The sequence below is a fragment of the Peromyscus maniculatus genome, chromosome 1 (genome assembly GCF_049852395.1).
Source record: "Peromyscus maniculatus bairdii isolate BWxNUB_F1_BW_parent chromosome 1, HU_Pman_BW_mat_3.1, whole genome shotgun sequence".
Taxonomy (NCBI): domain Eukaryota; kingdom Metazoa; phylum Chordata; class Mammalia; order Rodentia; family Cricetidae; genus Peromyscus; species Peromyscus maniculatus.
Genome location: NC_134852.1, coordinates 157877931 through 157891161, shown reverse-complemented (window position 1 = coordinate 157891161; position 13231 = coordinate 157877931). Strand labels below are relative to the sequence as shown.

The window sequence follows — 13231 nt, the reverse complement described above, 5'->3', positions numbered from 1 at the left end:
CATGCAATGCAGGGGCCTACAGAGGCATAGAGAGTATATGTTTCTACTTCTGGGGTGTTTCTACTTCTGGGGACTCCGACTCAGCCGAATTGAGGGTATGCACACTTGTGCCACTGCATTGGCAATGGCATGCCACTTGGCTTCCATGTTTCCTCACACACTCTCAGTGACAAGACTGTTTGGACCAGAGAAACAAGAGAGAAGTGCTCACTGGGAGCCTTCGCTACCAGAGAACAGGGTACAAAGATGGTCCCTTTGCCAGGTGGTGGTGGCAGCGGCGGCAGCGGCGGCGGCGGCGGCGGCGGCGGCGGCGGCGGCGGCGCACGCCTTCATTCCCAACACTCAGGAGGCAGAGGCAGACAGAGCTCTGAGTTCAAGGCCACTCTGGTCTACAGAGTGAGTTCCAGGGTAGCCAGGGCTACACAGAGAAACCCTGTTTTGAAAAACAAACAAAAAGAGATTTCTGCTCAATAGACCAGGCTGTCCTTGAACTCATGGATTCTAGTCTCGTGCTGGGATTAAAGGTGTGCACTATCACTCCTGTCAAGATAAGTTTTGAAATGTAATAACAATCACTGATAGAGGCAGCACAAGATCGAGGCAAACCTAGTGGGTTCTCACCGAAATATAAGTAGTAACTTAGTGTCTTATCAGACCACAAGCCTTACTGGCAGCTGCCAAAGTTAGGCTGATCTTGGGCTTCACAGGTGGAAAGATTGTATTTTTGTTTACTTGCAACACTGGGTATTGAACCTAGCGCTTCATATGCTTCATATATGCTAGGCAGGTGCTGCCACTGACGTGGTACAGGCGCACGTCAGGAGCCCCAATCACTTGGTGACTATCCAGTTCACTCATTCTGGATCATTGGGCCCTGGGCTGCCACCATGTTCTCAGCAGCATCTGGGTTGACAGAGGAGAGAAGGGCCAGGAAACTGTAATGGCACTTTTGAAAGATGTGGGCTAGGCCAGACAAAGCAAAGGCAGTGGGCACGTTCCTTGTCTCTGACGCTCTCCATTGGCTAACAGAGTTCTTGCTGGAGACAAGCTGTGAGTACATGAAGAAGGCACTTTGGGATTATTTAAGTAAAAAGTACCCGTTAAGCTGGAACTGTAGCTCAGTCTGTAGAGTGCTTGCCTAGCATGAATGAAGCCTTGGGTTTGATCTCCAGCAAGCCATAAAACTGGACATGGTAGTAATTTCAGCACATAGGAGATGATGGCAGACAGAAGTTCAAGGTTACCCTTAGCTACATAGCCAATTTGAGGCCAGCCTGAACTACATGAGACCCTGTCTTGAGGGTGAGGTGAAGGACCTTTCTAATATTTTGAGTGTCTCAGGAGAAGAGAGTGAGCTCCCTATCACAGCATGTACTCAAGCTAAAAGTGCTGGGCAATCTCTCCGTGAAGATGGCACCAAGTGCTGAACCTTCCTCCCTGAGTTCATCCCTACTCATCTGATAAACCCCAGGTCCCTAGGATGCCTACTCCAGTTCTCACTGTGTGGGAACTGCCATCATCTCCTAGAGTTATCAACCAGGAAGTTGAGTGAGGGACTCGGTGCTGGTCCACTGTTACAGAGAATCAGATCAAACCTAAGTGTGTAAGACTGGTAAAGGGCAAGTGGGTTCCTCTGGCCCCCTTTCTTTCCTTCCAGATTTATTTATGTGAATGAGTGTTTCACCTCAGTATGTATGTGTGCCACATGGGTGCTTGGTGCCTTGCAGAAATCAGAATTATTTCTGGAATAATTCTGGAATTAATGGAATTAAAGATGGTTGTGAGTCACCCACCAAACACATGGGTGCTGGGGATGGAACTTGGGTCCTGAGCAAGAGAAATAAGCGCTCTTAACCACTGAGCCATCTTTCCAGCAACTCCCCCAACACCCCCCCCCACTTTTTATAAACTAGCATCTACCGAGGGCTGCTGTATTCTCTGTCTTGAGCTACTTCAGGTCCTGACCAGCAGGTGATGACCTGCATTCTAGAAGGCAAACCAACAAGAAAAATGTTAGAAAAGTTGATGCTGCAGACAGTGCCAAGTGGATGTGCCGCAGAGATCAGAGTAGTATTGCAGAATCTGGTGCGCTACGGACCAAGGAGGTGTCCTAGTCAGGGTCACTATTGCTGGGATGAAACACCATGACCAGAAGCACTTTGGGGGGAATGTTTGGCTAACTCTTCATCAGTGAAGGAAGTCAGGACGGGAACTCAAACAGGGCAGATCCTGGAAGCAGGAGCCGATGCAGAGGCCATGGAGGGGTGCGGCTTACTGGCTTGCTCAGCCCGCTTTCTGGCCCCACCTACAGTGGACGGGGCCCTCCCACAACAATCACGAAGGAAATGCTCTACTGGTTTGCCCGCAGCCCGATCTTCTGGAGGCATTTTCTCAGTTGAGGCTCTCTCCTCTCTGATGACTCTAGCTTGTTTCAAGTTGACATAAAACCAGCCAGTACAGAGGTCTTTCCTTCCGAGTTGGTGAATCTGATCTGAGGCCCCCAATGACACCACCACAGACCAAAGATAACTCCAGTATCTGCTCCGATGTTCCCCTCAGGGGCTCGGGTCTTCTCTCCACGGTCCTCAGCCTACTCCTTTTCACCCCTTTCTCCCTTTTAACCAGAAGCCTCCTTCAGTTCCCTCACAAACTAACCCTCGAATGCTGAGAATTCTCTACAGACACAGACAACTCTGAAGCCAGGAGGAGGGGCGTCTCTAGAAACAAACAAGCCTAGGGACGGGAATCAGATGTGGGAAATGGTGGTACCCAGCTCAGCAGGCCTTTGTGAGCATTAAGTTAATGCACTTAAGACATCAACCAAAGCACTTGACAAGTGGTGAGCCCTCGATAAACGTAGACTGCCTCGCTCCAGACTCCGAGGAGGTCGGGCCTTTTCCTTGCTCCTCAATCATCCCTGGTCCAGACACTGGGCTCCGGGGTGTTTCACAGACCAGGAAGCCCGGGTCCAAGGGGGCGAGCCCAGCCACGCCCCTTCTGCGTCCCTTCAGGGTTGGCCCCACCCCGGAGCCGGCCTGGCCCGCGGGGCCCCTTTAAGGCAGAGAACTGGCCCGCTGGAACGTGTTTCGCCCCCTCCGACGCCGCCGAGGTAGCGGCTTCACCTTTAAGGCGGCGCGGAGACTGCTGGGAAGGCCGGCGGGATGGAGGCAGCTAGACAAGCTCACGGTCGCGGATCCGGGTGAAGCCGGGCGGGAGCCGGAGCCGGAGCCAGACCCGAGCAGAAGGCGCAGGTTGGCGCGGGCCGGTTTGGCTGGGAGACCGAGTCGGGCCCGGCAGTGAGGAGCGGCTGCAGGTCGGCCTAGAGGAGGAGTCGTCGTGGGCGCGGCCTGTGGGAGGACCCGACCGGCCCGCGGGGAGGGGGCGCGGTCCTGGGCTAGGGTTGGGAGCGGGGCCTTTCCTCGGGAGGGTCTGCGGGCGCTTGGCCGCCCGTGGGAGGGGTCGCTGTGGGCGCGGCCTGCAGAAACCGGTCCCGAAACTCAGGACCGCAGCTTCCCGGGGGGCGGCGGACGGGGGAGCCTCTGGGCTCAGCCTGCCTGGGGGAGGGGCCCCACGAGTCCACCTGCCCTGGGGGAGGGGGCTGTGGGCCGGGCTGAAAACCCATCGCCCCTCCGGAGGGGCAGTGGTCTCCGGCGTGGCAACGCCTGCGACCCCCCTTTCAGGGCCCGAGCGCTCTGTGTCTTGACTAGGACAGTTCCGGGAAAGCCGGGTGGCCGGGCTGCGCCAGCCTGCCTGAGCCGGTGGTCTAGGGCAGCATCCGAGTCCAGCCTCGCTAGCCACACCGCATTGCGTCTCCCTAGGCGAGACGAGCCTGGCGCGCCCCCTGTAGGCCGAGTGCTGCCGCGGTGCGAGCTGCGGGCTGGGGGATCTTGGGCACGCACCCTTGGGGACCTAGGCGTCTGGAGACCTCCCGGTGTTTACCTAACCTGGGGTGGACGGTGGTGTGGCCCTCGGCCGGGCGCCCGCCTGCCCGCCCCTCACCTCCACAGACGGCAGGACCATGGCTACGATGGTGCTTCCGCGGGAGGAGAAGCTGAGCCAGGACGAGATCGTGCTGGGCACCAAGGCTGTTATCCAGGGCTTAGAGACCCTGCGCGGAGAGCATCGTGCCCTGCTGGCTCCCCTGGCTTCTCATGAGGCAACCGAGGCCGAGCCAGGCTCGCAGGAACGGTGCCTCCTCCTGCGCCGCTCCCTGGAGGCCATCGAGCTGGGGCTTGGGGAGGCTCAGGTAGGTCAGCATTGAGGCTGAGGTGGAAGATTACTGGGAGGGTCCTGGTGGTGTAGGAACACTCTCAGCGAGGAAACACTTGTCTCTTGGAGTCTTATGTTAGAACAATAAGTAATGTTAAAGGAATAGACTTTGGAGATGCCAGCCCTGCCCAGGTGGGCACCCCTACCTCCACACAAAGCTATGCCAACCAGGCCCCATTCTACCTAACAGACTAGATGGCAGAGGAGAACAGAAATGCTTCAATTAATTCACTAAGTTCTGTAGTCTATCACTTGTTTGGTGTGTGCCAGGCAGTCTGGTAATGCCATGGATGCAGAATTCAACAAGGCAGACAAGATCCTTGTCCTCACTGGGCGTGGTGTCTGTAATCCCAGCACTTGAGCAGCGGAGGCAGGAGGATTTCAAGTTCCAGGCCAGTTTGGGTCACATGGTGACACCCTGTCTCATCTTATTGCCCCCTCCAAATAAAATTAAGATTTTCCCCCACAGTGCAATAGGGGAAGAGAAGCACACGTCCTTCATGCGCTCTCTCTCTCTCGGTCTCTCTCTCTCTCTCTCTCTCTCTCTCTCTCTCTCTCTCTCGATTAATTGCTTGGAACAAATTGTGATCAGTGATCCAAAGACAAGATCTTGTGATAGTTTATAGTAGGGGTTCTTGTCTATTGGTCAGGCAGGACTTCTCAAAGATGACATTAACTCAAGACCTGAAGGAGGAGCTGGGCCAGAAGAGGCAAGTGGGGAGAACCACATGGGTAAAGAGCTCGAGGGAGGAGAAGTCGTGCTCGAAGTGAAAGAAGAACTGACTAGAACTTATGGAGAGGGAGAGAGGGACAGGAGAGGCCGTAGGGAACAGAAGCCAGGGTATGTCCGGGATATCAGGAAGTCTTTGGAGGGTACATAGTCTGCCTTAGGCTTTGAAAACTGTCTGTGAACTATGGAGAGTTAACATTAGTAGGTCAAGGATGGACTCGGAACAAGTGATTAGGAAACCACTGCTGGGTTTCCAATGAGAGGTGGAAGTTTGATTAGAGGAGAAGCCCTGAAGACACCAGTTCTAGATACTCTGGAAGGAGGCTCGGCAGGACCTGGGGACGAAGAGAGAGGAAAGGCGCAGGACAACTGCAAGTTTTGGCTTTTGGCAAGTTCGGGGATGACAGAACCTGGATCATTTCGGAGTTCTGCTTTGGCCCCCATACAGTGGGCTGTTGGACAGGGAGGGGTTGGATTCTGTGGGAAGGGTTTGTTCTCTTTGGTTCTTGGCCAAGCGACTACCTGGTCTCAGAAATCTTGGGCAGCTTGTATTGTCTTGGTTTCCTTGTCTTTAAAATAGTGATTGTGCCATCTGGTGTATATACTTCCAGGTTGGTTAGGGACTATTTTGTTTTGTTGGAGACAGGGTCTCTCTCTACACAACTCTGACTGTCCTGGAACTGGCTGTGTAGACCAGGCTGCCTTGAATGCACAAGGATCCACCTGCCTCTGCCTCCTGAGTGCTGGGATAAAAAGCATGTGCCATAGGGACTTTTTTTAAAAGCTAGTGGTTATGAAAACACCTGTCCCTAAAATGTTTTCAAACAGCTGGGTGTGGTGACACACGCCTTTAATCCCACTCAGGAGGTAGAGACAGGTGGATTTCTGAGTTTGAGGCCAGCCTGGTCTACAGAGAGTTCCAGGACAGCCAGAGCTGCACAAAGAAAACTTGTCTTGAAAGAAAAACAAAATTAAATTAAATTTTAAAGTGTATGCAAACAAATTTTAAAATGCAGGGTCCTGGACTGCCCACCCTTCTGGAAAGGCAGTATCACCTCTTCAGCCACTCGGCTGTCGGCTACAGAAGGGACTCAGGGGCTCCACTCTCACTGGTGTGCAGGCGTCCACAGACTGGGAACAGAATGGCATAAAGGGTACCAGCAATGGAGATGGAGCGGAGGGTCAAGCATGCCTGAAAAGAGGCAAAGAAGCATACACAAGAATATAGCCTCTGCCAAGGCCCCATGATAGACAGGGCCTGGAGAGTCAAGAAGGGCGTCAGATGTTGAAAGAGCTGGGTGTGGAGGCTGAGGACCAGTGGATCCCCTCACCTGTCCCTGTGGTTGGTTCTTCAGACTCTGGGGACTTTGGACACATGCTGCTTCCCTCCACTTCAGCAGGCAGAGAGTGCTGGGAGTGCTCAGCAGAAGTCAGGATGAGGTCTGCCTGTGGCCTGTCAGCCACCTGTCGGGGTTCTTGGAGCAAGCACTAGGCCTGGGCAGGAAGCAGTGCTGTATTTGGTCATGGCTGCAGTGGGTGGAGTGGATAACCGAAGGGAAACAAAGGAAGAGTCTGGGAGCTCAGAGGTCCCACCAGGATCTTGGCAGTCAAAATTACCAGACCTCCTCTTGGATTGGAGCTCTAGACTGAAGTCTGTGGCCCTGGGTTGGGGAGAGCTCAGGTCTAATACCTAACAGCTACTCTCAGCCAGGGCCAGGTTTTTTGTAGTTACCGGCTAAGGGATGGCCAGGGCTCTGACCTTCATCTGGCTGGCTGCACAGGTGATCCTGGCACTGTCAAGCCATCTGGGGGCCGTGGAGTCAGAGAAGCAGAAGCTGCGGGCTCAGGTGCGGCGCCTGGTCCAGGAGAACCAGTGGTTGCGTGAGGAGCTGGCGGGGACACAGCAGAAGCTGCAGCGCAGTGAGCAGGCGGTGGCTCAGCTGGAGGAGGAGAAGCAGCACCTGCTCTTCATGAGCCAGATCCGCAAGCTGGATGAGGATGCCTCCCCAAATGTGAGCCTCAGCTGGCCAACGTCTAGTGCCCACATGCCCACTGACACCTAAGCCAACTTCTCTGACACTCTTTCCTGTCTTCCTTTCCAGGAGGAGAAGGGTGATGTTCCCAAAGACTCCCTGGATGACCTGTTTCCCAATGAGGATGAGCAGAGCCCAGGTACAGAAGGGCAGTTAGCTCTGGGTTAAGGGAAAGAACAGTTGTGTAAAGTCCTAAAGGACACAGGAGATGGAGTATTTCCAATGCCATTATCCCAGCATATTAGGGCTTAAAAAGCAAATCTCCAAGTTACATCTTAGGTCCCTGAGCTCTGAGGGGAGCAGGTGGAGGCATGCTTAGCAGGTCTGGAGGATCTGAATTTGGCTCTACTGTTAGTCTCTTTCTGGGCCTCTTTAGACAGTCGGAGAGACTCATGCAGGACCTTGCTGAGCTGGGCCATGATTGCCTCACTCACAGTGCAGATGAGATGAAGGGCAATAACTAAACCTACTCTGTATGTGCAGAAGCTAAGGCAGACTGGTGACTTGCCCAGGAACACATGAGCAAAAGGCTAGGCTGACATGTGCCAGCCTAGCTCAGAAAGGAAAAGGTACATCTAACTTCCTGTCCTTGGCCCTGTAGCTCCCAGCCCTGGAGGAGGGGATGTAGCTGCACAGCATGGGGGCTATGAAATACCAGCACGACTCCGTACCCTCCACAATCTGGTAATACAGTATGCTTCACAAGGCCGCTATGAGGTGGCCGTGCCCCTCTGCAAGCAGGCACTGGAGGACTTGGAGAAGACATCAGGCCATGACCACCCTGATGTGGCCACTATGCTGAACATCCTGGCATTGGTTTATCGGTAAGGGCCCTCTGGCTATGTGGGCACACCAGATGGATGTCTCAAGGGGCAATTGAGCAGGAGAGAAAGAAGGGCCCACATATGTTGAGCTGGCCTCCAACTGGAAATAAACCTGTCTATTAGAGTCTTAAGAAAAGGTTGTCTGTGAAGAACAGTAAGGTGACAAATGAAAACATTAGGGTCACTGGGAGTCAGCACAGCTTCTCGAGGTACCCAGGCTTGAGAACCGGCTTTGAAGCCAGGTATGGAAGTCCACACTGTAATTCCAGCACTTAGGAGGTAGAAGCAAGACAGTCGGAATTGGTCTCACAGCTAGTTCAAGGCACGCCTAGGACACGTGAGACCCTAGAAAGACGGGGAAAGGTTGAGGGAAGAAAGGGGTGGGGACAGAGATTGGCCCAGAACTCATAATGGGTGACAGTGAGCCAAGGCACTGGGGGTCACTTGAGTGTTGCTCAGGGGCCTGGGTATGAGGTGGGTCCCTAGTGATTTGTGATAAACTGCCTAATGCCCCCAGAGCTCTCAAGGGTAGGGCTGTCCAGGCCTCCGATGCTTTGAGTTGCACTCCAATCATGTCCACTCATCAGTGACCTCAGGAGGAGTGCCTATGGGGACTACAGGCCCCTGGGGTCAGGATTCAGGCTGGAGGACATCCCTGAATGTCCTGCCTGCTCCCAGGGACCAGAACAAGTACAAGGATGCTGCCCACCTGCTCAATGATGCCCTGGCCATCCGAGAGAAGACACTGGGCAAGGATCACCCAGCTGTAAGTAAGAATCGGATTGAGGGTTGAAGATTTAGCTCAGTGGCTAGGCAAGGCCCTGGGTTCGGTCCTCAGCTCCGGTGGGGGGGGGGGGGGGGATTGGATTGAGTGTTGCCCTTCATCCCTCACATGTCCCCAAGTTTCCACCTTCTAAGTGAAGGCCCCTCCATTCTCCTACCCCTAGGTGGCTGCAACCCTGAACAATCTGGCTGTTCTGTATGGCAAGCGGGGCAAGTACAAAGAGGCTGAGCCACTGTGCAAGCGAGCCCTGGAGATCCGGGAGAAGGTGGGAGCAGGCAGGGCTTAGGCCTGCTGGCCGGACAGAGCAGTCTGAGCAGCTCTGACCCAGCCACTGACCCTCCCCAGGTCCTGGGCAAGTTTCACCCAGATGTGGCCAAGCAGCTCAGCAACCTGGCCTTGCTGTGTCAGAACCAGGGCAAGGCTGAGGAGGTGGAGTACTACTACCGGCGTGCCCTGGAGATCTACGCCACACGCCTTGGGCCTGACGACCCCAATGTGGCAAAGACCAAGAACAACCTGGTGCTCTGAGGCTGGAAAGGAGGGGGGCAGGGAGGAGGAGGCAGGGAAGCTGGGAGGAGGGGGGCAGGGAGGAGGAGGCAGGGAAGCTGGGAGGAGGGGGGCAGGGAGGAGGGAGGCTGGGAGGAAGGCTGATGTCTAGGAGGAAGGAGAAGAAAACTAAGGGCCCTGTGTGCTGCTTACCCACTGTCTTTCCTCTCCAGGCTTCCTGCTACCTGAAACAGGGCAAGTACCAGGATGCAGAGACCCTGTACAAGGAGATCCTTACCCGTGCTCATGAGAAGGAATTTGGCTCTGTCAACGGTGAGTCCATGGCTGCCATGTGCCTCCAGTTCATTCAACAGAGGCTGCTCAGCCAGGAGCACCCAGGACAGTAATGACCTTGCAGACCATCCTGCCTAGAGGCTGGCAGAAAAGAAAACCTCTGGATGGTTCCCACAGGAGCCCACTCACCTAATTCATTGCCCTGGCCAGACAAATTGGCAAATTCCATGCTGAGTCTCCCTCCCCACCCCCCTCATCCCCCCTTTTTGAGACAGGGTCTCACTGTGTAGCTCTGGCTGTCCTGGAACTCACTATGAGACCAGGCTGGCTTTGAACTCACAGAGATCCGCCTGCCTCTGCCTCCCGCGTGCTGGGATTGAAGGCGAGCACCACACTCAGTCTCCTCTTTTGTCTGTGTGACAATTGCTGTTTACTTCGAGGGCTGGCCCAAGTGTCTTTCTTTCCAGGAACAGCCTCTGGCCGCTATGGCTAGCCATTTCCTGATCCCCGTCCCTCAGCCTGGCCCCTCATTCAAGTGTGTCACTAGTCTCTGGTCTCAGGTGTGTTAGGGCTGCCACCCTACTCCTGACCCCACCTCATTTAGAGTCATTTGACACAGACCTGTGGCCTGGTCATCTGGGTACAGGGAAGGGAGGGTCAGTGATGTTTTGGATTTGCTTCTTGTTCAACAAAGCCTAATCCTGGTCCTTCCTACATACCCCTGTCCCCTTCCCCAGACATGAGTCCCTTGTCCAGCCTAATTGGAAAGACCTATATGGCAGGTAGGTTACAGTCCCCTATTTCCTCCTAGGAGAGAACAAGCCCATCTGGATGCATGCAGAGGAACGAGAGGAGAGCAAGGTAAGGGCACTGTGGGCACAGCTTGCACATGTGGGAGGGTATGAGGCTGGGCGAGGTCTGGAGCTGAGAGCTTCCGCCATTCCCAGCTGACTGGTCTTTCCCTCAGGATAAGCGCCGGGACAACGCCCCCTATGGGGAATATGGCAGCTGGTACAAAGCCTGTAAAGTTGACAGGTGAGGGCCGATAGGTTTGGGTTGGGGTAAAGTGAGTACCAAGGAAAAAGGAAACAGTATCCTTGGTCAGTGAGACCCAGGTCTCACTATCCTTTCACCTCTGAGACACCTCTCTTCTGTTAGCTCATCATCCCTCAAGACCCGAACCCAAGAAGACTTTCTGCACTGAGACAGCTTGGTTCACTCACTGCTGGGTCTCCCAGCTTCTCGTTCTGGTGGCAGTGTCCTAGAACTCTAGGGCCTGGCCAGGTTTCTGGCCCTAGAGTGGTTCTCTCAGGATGGGAGAGACCAGTGGGTATACCACAGGGTTGGATGAATAGGAAAGGCCAGATTCTGGATGTTTGGTCCCCAGCGCCTCATGTAGGCTGGTTGTTGGGTAAAGATTTTTAGACTTCCCTGCTCTGTCCACAGTCCCACAGTCAACACCACTCTTCGAAGCTTGGGCGCCTTGTACCGGCGCCAGGGCAAGCTGGAAGCTGCACACACACTGGAAGATTGTGCCAGCCGCAGCCGCAAGCAGGTGGGGCTCCACGGTGGAGCGGGGCAAATAGGGACCTTTGAGGCCCCACACGTCAGGGCCTGATGCTTCCCGCCCCCTTTCAGGGCCTGGATCCTGCCAGCCAGACCAAGGTGGTGGAGCTGCTAAAAGATGGGAGTGGTGGACGAGGAGACCGCCGTGGCAGCCGAGATGTGTCTGGGGGTGCTGGGCCTCGGTCGGAGTCTGACCTGGAGGAGTCGGGGCCTGCAGCTGAGTGGAGTGGGGTGAGTATGGGGCTGAGAAAGCTTGTCAGACTACAGAGAAAGGAGGACCTAGAGCCAGTGCTTCCCCACAGGATGGCGGCGGCTCTTTGCGGCGCAGTGGCTCCTTTGGGAAGCTCAGGGATGCCCTGAGACGTAGCAGTGAGATGCTGGTGAGGAAGCTGCAGGGGGGTGGCCCACAGGAGCCCCCTAATTCTAGGTGAGTTTCTGTCCCTGATCGTGTCCTGTGGGCTCCCAAGTGATTTCCCATTCCTCTCAGGAAACACTGCCAAGTCTGCTTTATTCTGCCCTCCCTGCCAAGACCCCTCCTGATGTCCCTTTACTGTCTCACCATGAACAAATCTTGGTCCTCCTCTTCCCTCAGGATGAAGAGGGCTAGCTCTCTCAACTTCCTTAACAAGAGTGTGGAAGAGCCAGTTCAGGTAAGAGTGGAGGGTATCGGGCATTAGGCAGCCTAGACCCAGGTCTCTATCCCAGGGTTCGAGGCCCTTGGTCTGTGTCTGTCCCCACCCAGCTTTCCGGTGACTCTTCATCCAGCAATAGCTCTGTCTGGTTCCAGGCCCAGGGCAGGAGCAGGGCAGGGAGGAGAGAGGTGGGAACAACTGAGGCAGGCAGGTAAAGGGGACATAGCCCTTGCACGGGGCAGATAAGCAGTCAGCCAGGAACAGCGTGACGCTCTCAGGCCCCAGGTGTGAGCCAAACTGGAACTCTGGCCAGCCTGTGCTTCGCTGGGTTTGCAGGAGGGACTTGGTTTGGGTCGGCCCTTTCATCATCCTTCACTCTTGTGTGGTCTCCCTCCCTCCCCCTCCCCCTTCCCCCTCCCCCCTTCCCCCTCCCCTTCCCTCCCAGTAGTCTGAGCTACATGCCCTCTGTGTTCTGCCCACAGCCTGGAGGCACCGCTCTTTCCGACAGCCGTACCTTGAGCTCCAGCTCCATGGACCTCTCCAGAAGAAGCTCCCTCGTAGGCTAAAGCTGAAGGGGCAGCCAGTCGCCAGAGCCTTCATCTGACATGACCCTTGACCCCAGCCCTGCGCATGGGCCTGCTGCTTGTCCTGCCTGCCCCTCCCAAGGACCCCTGTCTTTTCTGTTCAATCTCAGGGTAACCTCTTCCCTTGTCATCTCAGCCGGGGCCCTGGAGGCCGGGCCTGCCGCTCCAACTCTACTCCTTATTTATTCCTTCCAGCAGGGGGCCTCTCTTCCTATGTTCAGGGCCTGTGGGAGTGGTGGCCTGCCTACCCAGCCCCCAAAGCCAAGAACACTAGATACTTGCTGTCCCTCAGCATCTTTGCCCCCCAGCTCCCGGCCGTTGCTTCTGTATATAGAGAAATAAGTTATTGGCCGTCATCCTCAGTCGTCCTCCTTCAGTCCACGGTAGTCCCGGGCCACCACCTGCCTCTCCCTTTTCCAGTGGTACCGCCCAGGCCTTAAATCATCCCCGTTCCGAGTGGTGGTATCTCTCAAGCTCCAAGTTCTAGGAACAGAGCCTCCCGAAAAGGTTCCCCGACCTCCTCGCTATCCTGGTCTTGGAGGGATGTGCTCTACCCAACCTTGCAGATGCCCAGACTCCCACACCTCCGGGCCAAAAGTGTTGCTTCCCGGATTTATGCACCGTCCTTCCCACCCAGCCCCGCCCAGGCATGGCCTGACCCCGCCCTGGGTACGGCCTGTTGAGCCATCCTGCCACGCCTTCCTTGCCTCAGCTTCTGATGTCCCCTCCACACACACACACCCCCGCAGTAGGAGGGGCTACCCCATTTGTTGGGTGAGGCAGTTGCTCTCTATTTTCAAATGTTGCTGTAGAAATAAAGACAATTTGAATCTGAGCCGGGCTTGTTTTGAGGAGGCCCAGAGCACCCCCCGCCCCAGCATCCCTAGGGTGGGGTGGAATCTGGAGGAGTGAGGGACACACACATCATGTCCTGTCCCTTGAGGCTGGAACTAATTAATACTCTGCCCCTACACTGAACTGTTTGAGGGGATGCTACAGGTTTGGAATTTCTCCTAAAGCATGCCCCTA

At 55.2% G+C, this 13231-nt stretch overlaps 1 protein-coding gene across 3 annotated transcripts; it reads left to right on the top strand.

Annotated features, from left to right (window-relative positions):
- The first annotated feature begins 3106 nt into the window (after nt 1–3106).
- Klc2 (kinesin light chain 2) lies at nt 3107–13037 on the top strand. 3 transcript variants are annotated; one of them, XM_076564090.1, is made up of 16 exons: nt 3107–3245; nt 4008–4246; nt 6781–7011; nt 7102–7171; nt 7634–7856; nt 8535–8622; nt 8804–8905; nt 8986–9159; nt 9360–9459; nt 10232–10281; nt 10388–10455; nt 10867–10975; nt 11059–11217; nt 11289–11413; nt 11579–11636; nt 12101–13037. In XM_076564090.1, exons 2-16 carry the CDS (start codon nt 4019–4021, stop codon nt 12182–12184), a joined length of 1869 nt encoding a protein of 622 aa, XP_076420205.1. In that variant the 5' UTR covers nt 3107–3245; nt 4008–4018; the 3' UTR covers nt 12185–13037. The 3 variants fall into 3 exon arrangements, with proteins under 3 accessions (XP_076420205.1, XP_042114973.1, XP_006980655.1); XM_042259039.2 differs by having other exon boundaries at nt 3112–3251; XM_006980593.4 differs by having other exon boundaries at nt 3147–3313.
- The last annotated feature ends 194 nt before the right edge of the window (nt 13038–13231 follow it).

Bases quoted from the DNA above. Each gene is read 5' to 3' on its own strand.
- Klc2 (XM_076564090.1), top strand. From the start codon at position 4,019: ATGGCTACGATGGTGCTTCCGCGGGAGGAGAAGCTGAGCCAGGACGAG. The intron at 7,172-7,633 runs GTACAGAAGGGC...TTGGCCCTGTAG, and splicing joins TGAGGATGAGCAGAGCCCAG to CTCCCAGCCCTGGAGGAGGG. The intron at 8,906-8,985 runs GTGGGAGCAGGC...GACCCTCCCCAG, and splicing joins CCCTGGAGATCCGGGAGAAG to GTCCTGGGCAAGTTTCACCC.